The sequence below is a fragment of the Prionailurus viverrinus genome, chromosome A2 (genome assembly GCF_022837055.1).
Source record: "Prionailurus viverrinus isolate Anna chromosome A2, UM_Priviv_1.0, whole genome shotgun sequence".
Classification (NCBI taxonomy): Eukaryota; Metazoa; Chordata; class Mammalia; order Carnivora; family Felidae; genus Prionailurus; species Prionailurus viverrinus.
The window spans coordinates 22,779,939-22,792,107 of record NC_062562.1 but is presented as its reverse complement, the minus strand read 5'-3'; the positions used below and the strand labels follow the sequence as shown (position 1 = coordinate 22,792,107).

General features: G+C 41.8%; 1 protein-coding gene across 1 annotated transcript in view; it reads left to right on the top strand.

The window, feature by feature from the left end:
- The window catches only part of LOC125153066 (uncharacterized), a 177,918-nt gene extending 168,348 nt beyond the window's left edge, over window positions 1-9,570 (top strand). Inside the window, exon 5 of the mRNA XM_047835953.1 lies at window positions 9,481-9,570. Coding sequence (XP_047691909.1) covers window positions 9,481-9,570 — 90 coding nt within the window. The remainder of the gene's footprint in view (window positions 1-9,480) is intronic.
- The last annotated feature ends 2,599 nt before the right edge of the window (window positions 9,571-12,169 follow it).

Here is a 12,169-nt window from a genome sequence, read left to right as displayed (position 1 = left end):
GGACAAAGAGATATGGATTCTAACACTGCTGCAGTATTAGCTCCCATGGAGGCGAATATCAGACTACCCCTACACACACTGTGCTGCCTAGCTCCTCCCCTCTCCTTCCCCTTGCTAACTCCTGTTCATCTTGAAAAGTCACAGCACTTTTTTAAAAATGTGTATTAACATTAAAAAAATGTTTTAGAGAGCATGTGTGTGCATGCACACATGCAAGGGAGGGGCAGAGAGAGGGAGAGAATCTGAAGCGGGTTCTGTGCTGACAGCAGAGAACCTGATGGGGGGCTCGAACTCATGAACTATGAGGCCATGACCTGAACCAAAGTCGGATGTTCAACCTACTGAGCCACCCAGCAGCCCCATGACTGCACTTCTTACCATCCCCTAGTCACCTCCCCTGCTACCTCCTGCCTCCCAGACCTGATGAGGGAGCTCTCACCATCTCTATTCCTTCCCCTGATTTCCAAACTCCCTTGCGATACTCTGCTGTCCTTAAAGCAGCACGTTTACTATTGACTGTTGTCACTCCATCATCAATACACTGCTGGAGCATTGCAGTTGTTCAAGAACTATTTGTTGGGTGAATTATTTGAATGAAGCTATTTGGAGAAAACTTTAAGTCTAGGGGGAAAACATTAACGGAGCTGCAGATCCCCGAACTATCTCACTGCAAGAACCATCTCCTTGCAAAAGAAACACAAAGAGCACAACACAGAAATTCTTCTTTATGTGAAATTCCTCTGGAACTTGACAATATGAATTTGATTTTATCACAAGTGGTCAGGATTACCCTTTCATCTTACTCAGTTTATCCAGTCTTCTGGGCCAGGTTGTGTCAAAGTCAGGGACTAGATACCTCATTTTACCCACAGCATGTGTCTTCTTGCTCCAGAGTTCTTGCCATTCTCTTTCCCTCTCCACACAAGGATCTCGTTTAAAAAGCAAATAAAATGTGAGCATTCAGTCCTTTGGCTGGATCCGTTGACTACGTGGTGCCAGGCAAAGGGCTTAGTGTTTTTTGTTTTGTTTTGTTTTTAGTTTGGTTTTGTCTTTTGTTCTCTGAATTTAGCATCATGTGAAGGCAGAGCATAGCCTAAAGGTGTAAAATGTTGTCCTGTTCCTGAGCTTATTCAGACAGGCCACAGAAAATGGCACCCTTGATAATTAATGCCCTTAAAGAAATTCAGCACAGGCAAGCAACTCTAAACAAGAAGTTATTAGTCAGAGAACATGCTTGCGACATGAACATGGAAATTCCCATGTGTCTTCAGAAGGCAAGAGAAGGAAGATGCAAGGTTCTCTGGATAGTTTCATTATTATCTTTGTTGGTGGTTTTATACGGAAGCAGAATGCCCATCGCCATCATTCCAGCCCCTTCAGCTAGCTTGAATTCCTCTTCATTTATAAAATAAAGTGTTGACTGCAACCTTTAAAATAAGCCCATATCTTTGCTTAATTACAGATTCTATATAAACTAGTTTAGCATTACTGAAGGTATCTAAGAAAGAAGTAAAAAGATTATCCTGTTAAAATGCCAATTAAAGATAAAGAACAAGTGTGTAAATGTACATCCATATCTTGGGAAGAATCTGTGTTTAAATCGCCCAAACTCACAAAACTTTTTAAGAATGATGCCGGTGCACTGCAGAAAGAAAAAGTCAAAACTGGTTGAACATAAGACGTGAGTGGTTGAAATATGGTTTAATTTTTTCCTCCTAAATCTTCCCCGCCACTTTGGAAACTGATAAAAGATTTGGTTTTTTTTTTTAAGAAGTTGACCTCATTTTTAGTTTATTTTCTAAAAGTAGAGATGTCTTTACATGTGTTTGAAAGTATGTCTGTCAAACCTTTGGAGGACTTTTCAGAACGAAGAAAACTACAACGCATATCTTACCAAATTGTTTGGGGATTTTCCGCTTTTATGTGTTTGGGCATTTTTCCCTCTTAAACATCAAAACCTAATAATCGTGGCGGAAGGTTAAATATTTTCCATACTTTGTTTCTGAAATTTGTTCCTTACAAAGAGCATATGGGGGAAAGAAATTTGCACACCCAATCTATTACCAGTGGTTACCTCTGGGGTTAGAAAGTAGGATCTGGGGTTGGAGGCAGCTCAAGGGGACTGTTGCTTCTTTTTCCATTTTACTTACAATGAAAATGTACTAGCGGGCCACTTGTATAATTTTTACAGCCATTTGATAAAGAAAAAAACCCCATCATATTTAGAGGAAAAATATCTATTTGGATAACTGTAGAAGTTCTATGTATCCCTGGTTTCAACATTGCACATAGTGTTCCAACACAGAAAGTAGGGGCACATTCCTATCTGCTCGGCTGGTAACACCCCCCCCCAAAGCATTTCTGTACCGAAAGTTTAAATAGAAGAATTTGGGGGCGGAAACGGGAGGGGTGGGAGGCAGAATGAAGAATCTGTTATCCAGAATGGAAAGTTTCTATTTGGGAAAACTTTAGAATTAATACTTTGATAAGTCATATCAAGATCATATTGAATTCATTCTCCCTAATGCCAGTTTGCTTTAACTCAATATCCTTAGGAAAAACAAAACTATGCTTTCACATTATCAGTCCATTGCGGGGGGGGGGGGGCAGGCTTTAAAGTAGAAGCTGAATTTTGCACGTAACGGCTACATTCAACAGAGTACCTTGTTTAAACTCCCAAGTTTCTTAGGGGCTAGGGGTGCAATGTAATGTTCATTTAACTTAATCTGTTCTCTTTCTACCAAAACACACTATCCTTTCTTGTCGGAGTTTCATCCCACCCCAGCCCATGTCCCTTTTCACCAGGATGTGACGGGTTAAAAGCTGATTTGAAGAGCAACGTCCATTTGCATCCCAGACCCTGGTCTCCAAACATCCAGTATCATGTGGTGTTTCATGACCATGGCATGCCCGTCATCTCATTCTCCAAACACGGGACGTGGGGATGAATGGGGTGGAGCTTTTTATTCTTCCAGGATTTAAAACTATGTATACATACAGCAAGCAGCTGGCACAAGTCCTCTGTAAGTGTGTGTGTGTGTGTGTGTGTGTTATGGAGAAAGAGTTGGATCAAACGAGTCGTTTCCTGTTCAGAACAGGACATAAGTTTCATTCCATGAAAGGAAATATAATTGATTCCACTTCCATCAGCACATCAAGAGGATGGCCGGTAACTCACTTCCTCCGGGCCGGCTGGGGGATGATGCAGTCCGGGGGAAACGATCCCCTCCCTAGGCCTGAGACGGGCCCTGGCTGGCCTGGGAAAGCACACACCCGCACAGCCCCTTGCCCCTTGTGGTCCCCCTGGAGTCTGTCAATGGTCGAGTTCTGTCCTTTTTCCACACTTGGGAGGACACATGATGTCCCTCCAGGTCCTGCAGTCTGGGTTTGATTAAATAATTATAAACTCCCAGCAGCAGATCTATCATTTATGTTCCGAAACATGCCAGCATGTGTCTTTTGTGGCCATGCCAGCCAATCGTCAAGCTGCTCTCGTTATTGTCACTGAGAACACAGTGGTTCAATGTTTGTGCTAGTGCCTGGATTTTGGCGATAGAATGTTGCCCAGCAGCGTGCTGCCCGTGCCAACATCACTACAGAACTTCATAATAAATCCTTTCTATATTTATTCAGTCTACCACTCTGACACTGAAATTGCCTTTTATGAGCTTATGATTGGAGGCTCCCATTTTCCACTCCTAACTCTGGGTGATTACATATTCTAACAGCAAAGACATCAAGGCTGTTGTCTGCACATGCAGCATGGCAAGGTGGCTGTGGTGGGTTGGGGGAAGGCCGGGGACTGGAAGTGTGCAAGAGCTGACCGTTCATCCTACACAAAGGAAGCACAGAGGCCACCTCTTGAATCCGTTTGCTTAACATGCTTAAAATTTTCCACTTCCTCCACAGCGAAAGCCCAAAATAAAGTTGTCAAAATAAAGCAGTAATAATTCATAGTAATATGTTATCTCCCACAAAAGTGCAAAGGGAGGTGGGAGGATACCACCTAATTGAGTTCAAGGAATATTTAGAGATATTTTTAGTTCTTGGCTTAATTGAGCCACAAATGATCTCTAAATTGTCCCCATTTGAAGCATATAAACTTGGACAAGAACTAAAATACCTGAAGGGAAATTGCCTACTTTCTGTGTACACGAATAATTTTGTTAGTAATAATGTACATGGCCAGAATGATCTTCCTATTCTGTGATTTCACTAATGATACCATACGAAGAAGCTCCTAGAAATCATGATGAGTAACAACAACAAAACACAAGCTACGTTTTGGAAAGAGAACGATGTGTCTTCTTTTATTTTACATAGTTCTCTACAAAAGAGTTCAGAAAAAGAGGAGTATACATGGCTTATGTGTGTTTTCATTTTTTGGAAAATGATCAAAGTCACTCATCTGGTGAGAGAAGTGTAATGAAATGAGATAATAATGATTAGTGAAAAGAAGCTGTATAAACTGATGGGAGAGGACTGGAGTCACAAAATAAAATTCATCAGCCACTTTTTATTTTTTTTATTTTTTTTAATTTTTTTTTCAATGTTTTTTATTTATTTTTGGGACAGAGAGAGAGCATGAACGGGGGAGGGGCAGAGAGAGAGGGAGACACAGAATCGGAAACAGGCTCCAGGCTCCAAGCCATCAGCCCAGAGCGCGACTCGGGGCTTGAACTCACGGACCGCGAGATCGTGACCTGGCTGAAGTCGGACGCTTAACCGACTGCGCCACCCAGGCGCCCCATCAGCCACTTTTTTGTCATCACTGACTTTCATTTGCACTTACCTTTACTAAAACACCGAGGACTTGGATTGGGATGTAGATGAAATGTGAATCTCAGAAGAGTTCCGTTATACAAAGGTAGAGTCAACTGAGGGTTGGGTGTTTTGTTTTTACCGCTTCCTTTATATGGATGTATATTTTTTTATTTTGAGAGACAGAGAGAGAGTGAATGTGTGCACATGCCTGCATGCTGGAGTGCCAGAGAGTGGGGGAGGGGCATCGGGGAGGGGAAGAGAAAGAGAAAGAGAGAGAGAAAGAGGGAGAGAAAATCTTAAGCAGGCTTCACGCTCAGCACAGAGCCCAACATGGGGCTCGATCCCACGACCCTGAGATCATGACTTGATGAGTCATGAGTCAGATGCTCAACAGACTGAGCCACTCAGGCGCCCCTTTTACTGCTTCCTTTAAAAGGATGATCTAAACATTTCCATCTAATGCAGAAATGCAATACTTTATTCTACCATCATGCAAAGGGCTCCAGATATGACATTTTATTAAGAGATTGGGTTTTAGAAGGATAAATATTAGTGAAAGATATGTTAAATGTGTATAATTCGACATCTTTTTTTTTCAAAGTGAAAAGGTCCTATTTTCCAAAAAATATAAATTGAGTTATTGCTTTGTTTTTGAGATTTGAGATAGAACTTTTCTCAAATATAATTCTTGGTGATACCACATTCACCCTGACACTACTTAAGTAGTGTATTAATAATTTTGAAAATGAAGTCGAACCTTCTTTTAAAGAAACTAAAACTTCAAAATTAAATCACTTCCAAGTACATCAACTTGAAAGTATGCTACTGTTCTACTGAGGCAAACTTAAGTTGGAGAAAAAGTGATAATAAAGGTATTCCAGTGTGTATTGTTCCGTAATAGATAAGGGCGGTTTCTTTAGGTGAATGTTTCTGGGGGAAAGTTAGGGAAAAGCAAAATCTTTGACTAGACTAATAGTCATGACATAGACAGAAATATGGTTTTGTTCTCCCTTAGCTTTGTATAGTTCTTATGCTTGTAAATGGAAAAGACAAACAATTCTTAAAAGAATACATATTTTACATGTAGAGCATTTAGCCATTTGTGAGAAAAGCTGAGTTTTTTTAAGTGTTTCTAATAGTGCTTAAATAGAAAAGCATCCATGTGTAGGACTGTTTTTAGCCAAGCATTTGGGATGTGCTGACTCACATCCCAAATTGTGCCACTGGCCACTAGGGGGCCTTCCTATCGGTTCTCTTCATAAAACAGGGAAAAAAATTAATATTAAAACAGACTGCAGAGATGTACCCCAATATTTTCTATAACACCCTTAGACATGGCTGGTTGAGAAGTGACCAAAATGCCACCATCTGATTATTCAGGTAATATGAAACTATTGATTGATTCTTCCCCTTCACTGAACTTTTTTTTTTTTTGGAATTCAATTGGCTTTTACTTAATTTTTTTTTAGCTAAAACAATGGTTGTTTTTTCTGCTTTTTATAATCTTCTTTTGCTGATTTATCCCAGAGTTTGAAGTTAGGAATTTAATATAATCCAACCAGTGCACTGATTCAGTCGGGAGGAAGAAATGGAGTCTGTTGAACCTAATGAGATGTGCATGGTCGCCCGAGCCCATTTTAGTCTCCACAAACGTCTACACTGCCTCCTCAAGACAGGGAGACCATGGTGTGATGTTCACCTGGCAAGCCTTTGTTGAGAACTTAGATATTCTGGGTGCCGTGCTTGGTGCTGGGCTACAGATGGACACCAACATGGTGTGGCTATCGTCACAAAGACAGAGAAGCACATAAGCCTTTCCAAATATGAAATACTGAGCAGCGGGAAAAAGTCGTTCGAGAAAAAATAAGATACAAGGTGAGAGGGTCCTGGTGAGAGATACTGGGTGCCGAATGATTCAGAAGAGGTCCCATTTGTACAAGGGAGGAGGCTGTGGGAGGCTGGGGTCCAGCAGGTGGGGTGGGCGGGGGGGGGGGGGGGGGTTGGTTATAATCGGAGCCCTGGGGGCAGGCCCTGCCTCCCTGACCCAAGCAGCTGAGTGTGAGTTTGGGAAGCCCTGGACACATTGAGACTTCCCTGAACCACCCATGAGGTTGGATTTTAACCATGCTGGCTTCTCCTCCCTCACCAGATTTTGAGAATGCTTTATACAGGGACATTCAAAAGTTATGTGATTGCTCAAAAAAAATCAATGGTTTTTATTGTTTTTTTTTTCTTTTGAATGCTTATTTATTTTTGAGAGAGAGCACTAGCAGGGGAGGGGCAAAGAGAAGGGGACAGAGGATCCAGAGCAGGCTCTGTGCTGACAGCAGAGAGCTCAGTGTGGGGCTCAAACCCATGAACTGTGAGATCATGACCTGAGCCGAAGTTGGACACTTAACCGACTGAGCCCCCCGGGGACCCCTATTGAGTGAATTCTTGACCAGAGTACTTTGATAGATGGCATTTTTGTCCCCAGGTTTTAAAATACCTAATGATTTATTAGCATGAAAAATCTTTCAATATATTAAGTTAAAAATGTTTTTGCAAAATAGCATCTTTCTTTTTGTAATACAGATATCTATATGCATAAGAAGATTGGCAAAGACAATCCAAGGATGATATTGCTGGTTAAATTATGAGAATTTTAATTTTTTTCCTTTTTACTTTCTGTAACTTCTGATTGTCTGCAGTGACCCTGAAATGCTTTGCCATAAAATAAAATTGTATACATTAAGCAAACTAATAACAAAGAAAAAGAGATACTGCTAGTCTCAGTGGAAAAATTCCATTTTCAACCGAGATGAAATTTTTCCTTGTAAATATTTTGTTAAACATTCATGTGAGGAGACTTTCATCAAAACCCTTAGATAATTTATAAATACCCACAAAACCACTAATATCAAAATATTTTAAAGACTAAAATTGAATTTTCCTTTTATAAACAAAATCTCTTCCACCTATCAATTCATCCCAAAAGGGAAATTTATAAAAATAATATGTCATTTTCAATGTAAATATGTATCTATTTATTGACTTCCATGTTAAAACATGTTCCTTTAAGATTTGTTTTTAAAATCGATTTAAAAAAAGTTTAAAAAGGGGGGGATGGGCACCTGAGTGGCTTAGTCGGTTAAACGTCCAACCCCGGCTTAGGTCATGATCTCATGGTTTCGTGGGTTCGAGCCTTGCATCAGGCTCTGTGCTGACAGCTCAGAACCTGGAGCCTACTTCGGATTCTGTGTCTCCCTCTCTCTCTGCCCCTTCCCCGCACATGCTGTCTCTCTCTGTATCTCAACAACAATAAGTTAAAATCGATATCTCTTCTGAATAGCACTGCTTCCTAATTTGGTACAAATTGGGTGACTTCTAACTTACATCATCCCTCCAGAGTACATTTGAATAGCACACAGCATCTGAAAGTGCCCCCAACATTACCCTTCCCCCATTGCTCAATCGTTCTTTTTTTTTTTTTTAGTGTTTTAATTTATTTTGGAGAGAGAGAGACAGAGTGTGAGTGGGGGGGTGGGGGGAGCAGAGAGAGAGGGAGACACAGAATCTGAAGCAGGCTCCAGGCTCCTAGCTGTCAGCGCAGAGCCCAACTCAGGGCTCGAACCCACGAACCTTAAGATCATGACTTGAGCGGAAGTCAGCTGCTCAACCAACTGAGCCACCCAGGTGCCCCTAAGATCTTGTTTTGAGCGGCATTTTGAGAGCTTCCCCCTTGCTTTTGTGAGCTGTGCAACTTTGATCTATCTACTTGTTTCCTCTTTCTGAATTCCCTTGACGTTTGATCTTCCACTTATTTGTTTATATTTAAGAACACAAGTATTGAATAATAAAGTTGGGTTGTTAAAACTACAAACACATCAGATAATGGTAGGTCCCTTCCCTCTATTTTCTTTTCTCCCTGAGGTGACACCGCTGTCGTATTATGTGGCCTCTCTGTGGTGGCGGTTTTTCTATGCGTTTGCATCCAGAAATATATATACCTATGGAAACCAATTGTTTGGGGTTGTTTTCTCTTTTAAACAACACAAGTGGAATCATATTGTAAATATTGTTTCACACTTTCTTGTCCTCAAGATTGTATCTTAGAGATCTGTGTCAGGACACATAGATCTATATCATTTAAAAATATTCTTCTGTCTTGAAGACCAAATTCTTAGCCCTTTTTGGGAATCTCGAGTTTTTAAGGAAGTTAATTATCAAGTGATCCAAATATGCCATTTCGAATCAGGTCAGACAATGTCCAACCCTTGCTTTGTGGCAATCTGGAGAGAAACAAGGTATCCTCCCTGCCCTTGAGGGAAATGCAGGGTATTTCTTAAAAGGGGTAGAGAGGTACTAAACCCAGGACCATTAACTCATCTGCCATCCCATACATTTAATGGTAGAGAAAAAAAGCAGTTTTACTTAAGAACAAAATAAACTCCAGGCTCAAAGACACAGAAGCTGAAAGGAACCTCGGGAGGTCATCAGGATTTATCCTCTACCTGTAAACAATTACCCAGGATGGAAAATTAAGTCTCAGAAAAAAAGGAACACCCAACTGAAACCTTGTACAAACCCCCCCAAAAGTCTATGTTGCCCCAGACTCTGTCTTTCTGTTGCTTCCTCTGCGTGCTTTCCATATCTTGGGTTTTCTCCATGGCTGTAGTAAGGAAGAGTCTTCTTATGTTTTCGGAATAAAGGCTTGCTTGGTTTACCAACCCGTAGAGGAAAGTAGGCAGCGAGTTTGTGGAAACACCCGTGAAGAGGCGGAATGTCCTGAGAGGAGAGGCAGGGCGGATGTTTGCTTGGTTCTGAGACCTGCCTCATGGGGGAGGCAGCCAGGAGTTGCCACGGTTTTAGGGATCTTGAGGGGAGCTCCCACCCCTCCATCTGAGGCTTCCCTTCATTCAGGTGCTCACACTTCTCAGAATACTGGGCTTGGCTTTCTAAGAACTGTCAAAAATGAAAACTCGTGGGTGTGTTCAGCGTGCTACGTTGGCTTGCTAGGAATTGGAAATAGGATGAGTGTCGGACTCCAGGTGAGGCATAAATGTAACAGTAGGACGAAACCCCCACAAAGCAGTGGGCAGCCTGTGAGCAGTAGGCAGTATGTTCAGTTATGACTCCAGTGTCCCTGGATCCCGACAGACAGACGGGTGCTTGGACCACAGGAACAAGCTGGGAGGAGCTTTCACAAATCCTTCTCCGGTCTCCAACAAACACTGAGCTTCAAAAGAATGATCTTTGGAATTAAGGAGGAAGTTTTCTCCCTGAGAAAATGAAGGCAGTTTTTTTTTTAATTAAAAAAAATGTTTTAATTTTGAGAGAGAGAGAGAGAGAATGAGCACACGTGGGGGGCGGGGGGCGGACAGAGAGGGAGACACAGAGTCCGAAGCAGGCTCCAGGCTCTGAGCTGTCAGCACAGAGCCCGACGCGGGGCCTGGAACCCACGAGCTGTGAGATCATAACCTCAGTGGAAGTCAGACACTTGACTGACTGAGCCACCTAGGTGCCCCAGTAGGTCCTTATTTCTGACTGCAGAAGTTATATAGATTTTCCCAGCTCTCAGACTATTCATATCTAGTATGTCTTATCAAAATCAATCAGTCTGATTTACTAACAATAGTAATTTTCATTTTAATTGATGAGCAAATGGTATTTGCAAATTAGTTACATACAAATAGAATAACACTGAAATTTTACTTAATGGGAAGACAATTCTCCAAACCAGAAAGCTTTCATAAAATCATGTTTAATATATTTGTTTCAAAATATGACAATTCTTTCGACATTAAAAAAGTGAATGATATACAGATGCCAGATTGATTCTTAGCATCTTTCTTACTATGTTACTCTGAATTTATTATTTATAAAGCATATTTGTTTTGAGAGACAGAGAGAAAGAGCATGAGTGGGGGAGGGGCAAAGGGGAGGGGGAGTGAGAATTTTTTTTTTTAATGCTTATTTATTTTTGAGAGAGAGAGAGAGCATGAGCTGGGGAGGAGGAAAGAGAGAGGGGGACAAAAGATCCAAAGCAGGCTCTGCACTGACAGCAGCGAGCCCGATGTGAGGCTTGAATCCACGAACGGAACCATGAGATCATAACTTGAGCCGAAGTCAGGCGTCAGATGCTTAACCAACTGAGCCACCAGGGTGCCCCAACATATTCTTGATGCAGCTGAGAATTTAAGATTTGTCACTTACAGGGGTTGAGAGGTAAAAGTTAGATGCATCTACTCTCCAAAATGCAAAATAGGGCCTCCCTTAACTTGGGCTCGCTCAGTTTACCTCCCTCAAGTAGCAACCTGGATATACCTTTGCTCACACCAACCACTCGCTTTATGAATTGTCCGTACTCCTCTGAGCCTTAGTTTTCCAAACTTGATTTTCAAGCCTTGTAGAGGCGGAAGGGATCCTGAGGGACGCTGTCTGGCAAAGGTGGACTGGAGACCCTATACGTTGAACCATAGCCCAAGCCAGGGCACTCTTGACAGGGAGCAAAGAGTGCAGAACTTTGAAAGGCGCATAGAATAAAGAGTCCGGAAAAGGCTTTGGAAAATAGCAAAACCGTCTACAAATATTTTAGTTTTATGTGTGTTTAGGGAAGGACAAATATCAGACAGGATGTGATCTGACATTTAGATTTCATTCTGTTGATGAACTGCAGATTTGGGAGCATGCAGGCTACAGTGTCCAGTGCCATTGACAGCTGGCTTTATACAGGACTGATGCTCGCTTAGAAAAGAACTGTCAAAACAATTTGCTGGACTTCCACACTCTGGATCTCGATGAAAATGTAGTGGCAAGGTGTTCTGGATAAAAGGATCCAAATATGAGAAGCCAACCTAGATTTCCACCTTGTATTGACCAATGATGAGCTGTGTGACCTTGAGCGAGTGACCTAGCCTCTGCGGTCCTCTGTTTTCTCACCAACAAAATGGTGCTAATATCAATAATGACAGCTATATTCATGAAGGGTTAAATATAAGGCGAGGCATTGATCTAGAAAGACTTACTATCTCAATCCTCAATTCAAACAAAGTTTTAAGTTTGAAATTGCTATTTACCAAAATCTGAATGGGTCAAGTGGCTCCTAGAGCTAGAAAATACACGGTCAACCCCAAGATGAAGTCGCTCAGGTCCAGAGAATGTCCTCTGACCTAGAACACCAGGGGAGACAGGCGAACATAGGTCAGGACTGGGTCGGCTTCAGGTTTCCCACAGGCTCTGCTCCCTTGCTGCGGTGCTGAACAGAACTCTTTCTCTGTGTCCCACGTTCCCCATGGACAAACTAGGAACAATAATGGGAGCTGCTGCATGGCATTGTTGGGAAGATTTAATGAGTTAATGCATGTTAAAAACTCACAACAGTGCTTGGCGAGGACTAGATGTGTGCACACATGCCATTATTAGC